The sequence below is a fragment of the Notothenia rossii genome (assembly GCF_949606895.1).
Source record: "Notothenia rossii genome assembly, chromosome: 5".
In the NCBI taxonomy this organism is placed as follows: domain Eukaryota; kingdom Metazoa; phylum Chordata; class Actinopteri; order Perciformes; family Nototheniidae; genus Notothenia; species Notothenia rossii.
Genome location: NC_136903.1, coordinates 13515037 through 13522233, shown reverse-complemented (window position 1 = coordinate 13522233; position 7197 = coordinate 13515037). Strand labels below are relative to the sequence as shown.

Below are 7197 nucleotides of genomic sequence, written 5' to 3'. Positions count from 1 at the left end.
ATAACCAAATGCCCCTTGCAGGATTAATACAGTTGTTGATTGATTGATGGATTGATGGATTGATTGATTGATTGATTGATTGATTGAGATGCAGTGGTGTTGTATGACTTGTCTTTGTATGGTGTGAAAGGCTGATGCTGCAGTGTCATAGCACAATGAGGAACAGAAAGCAGCTACCAAGAATATAAAAAGGCAGAGTTATAAGTGGGTGTGTGTTATTATGTGTGTGTTTGTCAGTCTGTACCACCATGCAATGCTGGATTACCAACCAGGCGAAACCGGCAACTGTCAAGCAGCAGAACACTAGGTGCCACATAAACTGCAGGCTAACTGTTAGTCAGCTGGTTTTGCATATGATCATTTGGTTTGGATTGTGCATCGTTAAAGCGGTACCATCTAACATGATGTCTCAAGGTGGCTCCTGCTATTACCAGACCTAGAGGCACCATCTTTAGGAGGGCCGATATGCCAGAAGGTTTCAGACTTTCACTTTTTGAGTTTTGTGCTTCTTTAAACTTTATTAAACAGTAGGCACTAGGCAGTAAGGAGAGTATGTACGCAATGTATATTTTCTATGGAAGTATGCTATGTAACCGGGCTGTTATTAAGGAATGTTGTATGGTTAACATGTTTATCAATTTAGTCATTGATAGCTAACTAACCGGATGTGATAAAAATGGGCGGGGCAGCATAAAATAAATAGGGGCCCAGGGTCCAGCAGATCAATTTTGCCCTGGGGCGCAAAGGCAGGATTATCTGGCCCTGCCCCCATGGTTGTTCACACTGCTGAGAGGTCTTTGTTTAGAACAATGTGAATCCACAGCCGAGCAGAAGGCAACCATAACGCAGCCAGTGAATAACAATGTGCATCAACATCCACACAAAAGAAACAAATTAGTCAACATTCAAACAACAGAAAACAACAACATTTAAAGCATATCGTACAAACATAATGTTGATGTCCATCAATGCATGTATTCAAAAATAGAGGTAGGAGAAATACTCAGATATTGTACTTAAGTAAAAGTAGAAGTAACAGATTGTGTGAATACTCAGTTAGTAAAAGTCCTGCATTCACAATGTTACTCAAGTAAGAGTACACAAGTATTGCCATCAAAATATACTTAAAGTACCAAAAGTAAAAATACTCATTGCAAATTGGACCATTTCAGAATAATATGTTATATGTTTTGATTATAAATACTGATGCTTATTTAATGAATCAAAATCTGCAAAACAACTAAAGATATTAAATAAATGTAGTGGAGTAAAAGAACAGTATTCAACTTTGAATTGTAGTGGGGTAGAAGAACAAAGTAGCAAACAAATTGAAATACTCGAGTTAAGTACAAATCCCTCAAAATTATACGACAGTACTTTAGTAAATGTAGCCTAGTTACTTCCCACCTCTGATCATAGATTTTGATTATAATTATTGATGCATTAATGTGTCTATAAAAGCTGGTAAAGGTGCATTATTTTAATCCCTTTTTATTCTGCAGGGTAGCTGGTGGATTTACTCCAGGTGTAACTCAAGTATTTTACTGTTGCCTAGCAGATATTTCACATTATTAATCAATATCTGAAATTGAAAGTAATGAAATACATTGAAACACATTGACACATTCAAATAGTCTATTCAAGTAAAGTACAAATCCCTCAAAAATGTTACTCAAGTAGGCTACAGTAGTTGAGTAAATGTACGTAGTTACTTTACACCACTGCAATTAAATAATCTCCGAGACAAACTATACCTGTCTGCTCTCCTCTCATCTAACCGCCGTTGCCAAGGTTTCCGTGTACGCGCTGCTGAGAGCGGAGCCGCGCGGTTGTCATACAGTATTGCCAGACATGGCGGCGGACCTACAACCCGAGTGGATTTTGTGCCTCCCGTCTTCCTGGAGTTATGGGGTTACTCGTGATGGACGTGTCTTCTTCATTAAGTAACTATCCCTTCATAGACTCAACTAATGTCCACCCGTTTTCGAAAGAAGTCTCCGTGTATTAATAAACGCCTTGCTTTGCCCCTCTCTCTCAACAGCGAAGAAGCCAAGAGTACAACCTGGCTGCATCCAGTGAGTGGCGAGGCGGTAATAACCGGGCACAGGAAAACTCCAGGTGAGGAGTCACTGAACGCCTGTCAAGTTTCTGTATTGTGTGTAACATGTCCGCCGTCATGTGTTGTTGTGGAGCGTAACCCCACACCGACACTTCCCACACTGGGAGATAGGGAGATACGGTGACATGCTTGCTGCGTGTTTGAATGCACGAGTGTTTTTTTTTTGTGTGCTGTGAGAAGTGAGCCCACTCGTGCGCACCTCTGCCCTGCTCGTGCCACTTAGTCGTGAGCCTTTAGTCTCTTTTTCTTGTTAAGTTGACGAGTGGTGGACGTTAAGCGTGAAGTCTTAAAACCACGACTTTTACGAACAACTAGCATGTAAATTAATTTCGGAAGCATTTTATTTAAGGTTCGACGTTTCCTGTTTACCATATAACGTCAGCCCTAAACATATGTACGCTTCAAAGACACACAGTTTGACAGGAATGACAGCAACAGGAGTTTGAATTGTAATGTTAGTTGTACATTTACACTAAGCTTCCACCACTACAGAAAGCTCTTGACCAATATTATACGCAGTGTGCTATAAGGACATAACTAGCTCCTTGCAATGTGTCTCACTGGTTGAATCACCATGCAGCCTCCTTATAACCATCAGTCTCTGCAGAGCTTTCCCACTAATGTTATTAAGTGGCTGCTGCATCCAAGTAGGTCTGCAACTAACGATTTGTTCCTCGATGAATCACCAAAGTCTATACAAATGTCAGAATAGTGAAAAATGACCATCAGAATTTCCCACAGTCCAAAGTATTTAGAGCTGAAAACAATTGCTTGACTTATTGATTAATCGATGGCCACAACATTTGCAAATATTATGATAATTTCTTAATGGTTAGAGTACAATTTCAGTAGAAAATACAGATATTTAGCAAATCCAGTTGTGACAATATATTGCTTTTATTTGCCTTTGTGATGGAACAGTATTTTTGTTCTTATATTTTAATAAATGAATCGTTGCAGCTCTAAATCTAAGCGTGTGAATAAACAGCTGCTAGTGCATAGCCCTAGTTGCTTTAATACACACAACATCTGTTTGTTTCACCAGTTTATGTTAAATTGTTTTTGTCCACATCTCTCTCTTTTACAGACCTACCGACTGGATGGGAAGAAGGATATACTTTCGAGGGTGCGCGGTGCTTTATCAAGTGAGTTAAAACCCTCCCTCCACATGACACACCCACCATGACACCAGAACATGCAGACAAATATCTGACCAGGCCATATCAACTCAAGGCACTTCCTCTTTTCATGTCACCATAATTGCAGCATGCCCTAATTATAAACATTGGTGATTTGTTTATCACCTCAGATAAATGAAAACCCCCTCCTAATGCGTGACTTCTCCTGAAAAAATCCATTGTATTATTAGTAAACTTTTCAAGGCTGTACATTTGGAACCTTTACTCACAATTTCTGTAATGTAGAAAGCCTACCACTAAAGTTAATGATTAAACTGGGACGTTGTGCAAATACTAGATAAAGTGGGCAAAGTGTGGTAGCTGTCTTCTTGTGAGCTGTTTTTATTTATTCAGACTTACCTTGCTCAGAGCTAAGCCTACTTGGAGAGTTGAGCCAAAGTACAACGTGTTCTCGTTTTCTGACAGTTATTAATCCGCTAGAAAACATGGGTTATCCTCATTGTTTGGGTTTATAGAGTTTGCTCACAGTTTAAAATGACAACTTATTTTAAGTAGATGTTGGAAAACATTATGTAGGTACATGCCAACCTACGGTATTATAGGACATTTAAAAAAAGACTTCCTATTTAAATTCTCCCTGTATTGGTTTTGTTTGAACCTCCTATCCAGAGTACACGCTCATTTGTTGGTGCTATGTGGGCAGGAGGACATTTCATATATCTTCCATGTCCGTGAAAGCACTTTGATTTGTTCAGTTTATGTTCCTTTTGAAAACCAGGATCCACAAGATTTACATTCGTAGTTGGCTATGTTACAAAGTCCCTAACTAGAGTACATTTCATATTTTCCCCTCCATGATTGCCGGAAGCATTCGTCTGATCAAAAGAGATCTCAAGCGCTGTCATTCAGTCGTCACTGATTCATCATCTGAATGTTTTATGTCCAAGGATGTAGCTTTTAAATGCTGTGTTATTATGTACGTCCCATCGAAATACCCCTCATATTCAGCACTTAGAGATACCGTGTGCTGCAAATGGATTCCTCTGTCAGAACACAAGGATGCGTATGATTGAAGACATTGCAATATACAGGCTACACATGTAGGATATTGTGTCTTATTATCCTCAGTGAATTCTCTCTCAGTCTTCGACTTCCTTGTGAATTTGAGTAGCTTCATGTGGCAGGTTGCCAGGCAGTCGACTGAAAAGCAGTACTTTTATATCCCAGTGTTTTATCACAGCGCCTCCGTGCAAAACAGACTCAGGGACAACATTCATTAGTCTATCAATGGGATCCTGGAACAGTGATGGCAAAGAAGTGCAGACTAATCGTTATGAAAAAAACGGTTAAACTGCGTGCATTAGCTACATTTCAGACAGAGTTTTCATTTGAATTCAGCTGTTTAGTCCTTCAAAGCTGCAGAAGAGATTGCTGCTTTTTTTGTATGACTTCCTTTGCTCTTCTCCATGTTCCTTAGCTGTCAACAGAGGTCACCGTGCTGTGTGCAAAATACAAGATACACTTTATGTACACAGGTTTCACAGAGGATTCAGAGAGTATAGACTGTGGGGCTTAAGGAGATACACGGACAGATAAGATCATTTTATTGGTTCAAAACTTTATTATCTCACCACTTAATATATGCATATAATCTAATACAGCCTATTTGTTATGTATTAGCTCAGCTGATGACAGTGAATCTAATATCATACTGTGCAATTACAACAATTTTAAATCGGCTTCAGTCATCTTGATAGCAATAGAAAGCTTAGTGATTCTTTAACAAACTAGATTGGACAATTTACAGCAATCATGTGTTCGCTGATGCACCTGTGCTCAGTGGTTTTATTCGTTTTTTCTTCAATGATTTGAAGCAGGTGAACAGAATGGAATCCTTTAGTAACATGTTTTTCCGACCAGTACAATGGCAGTTGGCTAGTAAGATACCAAAGCACAGAGAAAAAGCCTCAGGATATATCCCTGTTATGACCTTTAATGAAGCAGTTATAAATGCATTAGACCTTCTTGTATTCCCCTCTGTCATTCATTAGCGGTGCATGTCACATACCTATAATAGCTGTCATTTGTTTTTGAACACTACACAAAAGGGATTAACTGAAAGCTAAACTGTGAGCCCGACAAATTAAGTGTAAACTTATTTTACGTAGCCCGTATATAAAAAAAAAATTGCGGGCCCGCAGAAAATACTAGAAGGCATACGACATACTCCACTGCCTGCTAAGTGGGGGAATCTAAGCTGATGCAGATTTTGTGGGTGCAATACAGATCATTGGCCCACATGTGACAGAGGCTTTGTTTGGACTGCTTTAGTGACACTCATTTTCCCAGGCTGTGTACTGGGACTAACCCATGCGCTTCCTCTTTGTTGTTTACTTGACAAAAGCTTTCAGAATTCCAGTTGCATGGTCACTGCTGTGTGCATGTGTATTGTGTCATTGAGCTGGCTGATAAACAAGTTTTGTCAAATCAAGGCAACAGCTCAATTTGTCAGTATTTAGTGATGAAGATAACTCGAGTAAGTGGCCTATGAAAAACCATGCCTGGTCATTTGCTTGTGACTCATTCCTTTGACATAGAGATTTGTTGACAAGTTTATGTGATAACAGTCTTGGACAGTACTTGGGATATTTTAAGGCTTTATGTGAGGTTGCCAATAACAGACTCGTTCCTAAGCCATTAGCCTGATGGAAGCTGGATACATATATGCTGTATGTTATACAGTAGGATATCATTATGTTGTCCTCAATTTGGTATTGTTTATAATTAGTTCAGTTTTTGCATTTTGAATGTTCATAAAAAAAGGCCTAGTTTAAACACAAAAAACCCTCTCCTCTTGTTGTCAGACCTACTGTATATACGTTGAAAGCTTGATCATCGATACATTTCTATGACTCAGGTCTGTTTGGAGCCTGCAAAGGGGGCTGGCCCATTCCCATTGGCTGTGTGGCTTGGCTGCTACCATCGGGTTACACAGCGTGAGCATCGAGAAACAGATTGTGCTGACGTAGCCTCCTCTGACGCGATGTGTTTGGACGGATGGAAGGTGCTTCTTGTTGGTGTGATAGTGTTTACCAGAGGCATCAGAAGATTTGATTATTTTATGGCACTGTGAGTTTTGAATGAGTGAAGGTCAGCGCAGATGGTAATTGAATCAGTCGTGGCTTATTGCTCTCCTCAGACAGAGCACTCTCTTTTGAGTTGCTGTGTTTTTTTTCAAGTGGACCAATGCCAACACGACTCTTTAGTTTGGGGAACTAGGCTCTGTGTCAATTGGACATCACTTGCTTTACAACCAACAGAGTGAGATAATGAGGAGGTGCAAATGTGCAAACCATTAGCCTCTTTATTTAATTCACAGACAGACATATAATTAAAGCCATTGTGTTGAAGCTGTGACTAATGAAAAAAGGGGATGCTTTTTAAAACTTGAGCTGCCTGCTGCGTCTGCTCAACTATTATTTTCTTTTCAATGGGGCTTGTTTGTTTTGTCTGAAGAACACATACCAATAAAATACATCTACTTTGGCTCATTGAGGAGAGGTCAATAGCAGCCACCCATTAGTCATATTCAATTCAACTTTTCCAGCCAGGAGCTTTTGGTCCTGCTCTCACAACTGCGTTCAGAAATCAGAGAACACTTATTTCCATCAAGCCATTCTACCGCTGCTGAGAATAATCCGACACATCCGAGTAACTCTCCACCTTTAGATGAACCCGCCTGTTATTCGGTACCTTTTGTCCAGAGCTGGGAGGCTTATCTCTTATCGAACTACACTTCTGTGCAACGACCCACAGCTGGGCTCTCTGATGCTGAAGACATCATAGATATGGACATACTGTGTGCTGCATACGCTCTATGAAGCATGCTATACAGTAGGGCTGCTCGATTATGGCAAAAAATCTCGATTATTTGGGTCA

General features: G+C 39.9%; 1 protein-coding gene across 9 annotated transcripts in view; it reads left to right on the top strand.

Moving 5' to 3' along the window:
* Positions 1 to 1818: 1818 nt before the first annotated feature.
* Positions 1819 to 7197, top strand: part of plekha5 (pleckstrin homology domain containing, family A member 5) — an 80879-nt gene continuing 75500 nt past the window's right edge. For all 9 annotated transcript variants that reach the window (XM_079683562.1, XM_079683570.1, XM_079683569.1 and 6 more), the window contains exons 1-3: positions 1819 to 1943; positions 2042 to 2118; positions 3207 to 3264. In XM_079683562.1, the coding sequence (XP_079539688.1) occupies positions 1852 to 1943; positions 2042 to 2118; positions 3207 to 3264 (227 nt within the window). In that variant the 5' untranslated portion in view covers positions 1819 to 1851. The remainder of the gene's footprint in view (positions 1944 to 2041; positions 2119 to 3206; positions 3265 to 7197) is intronic.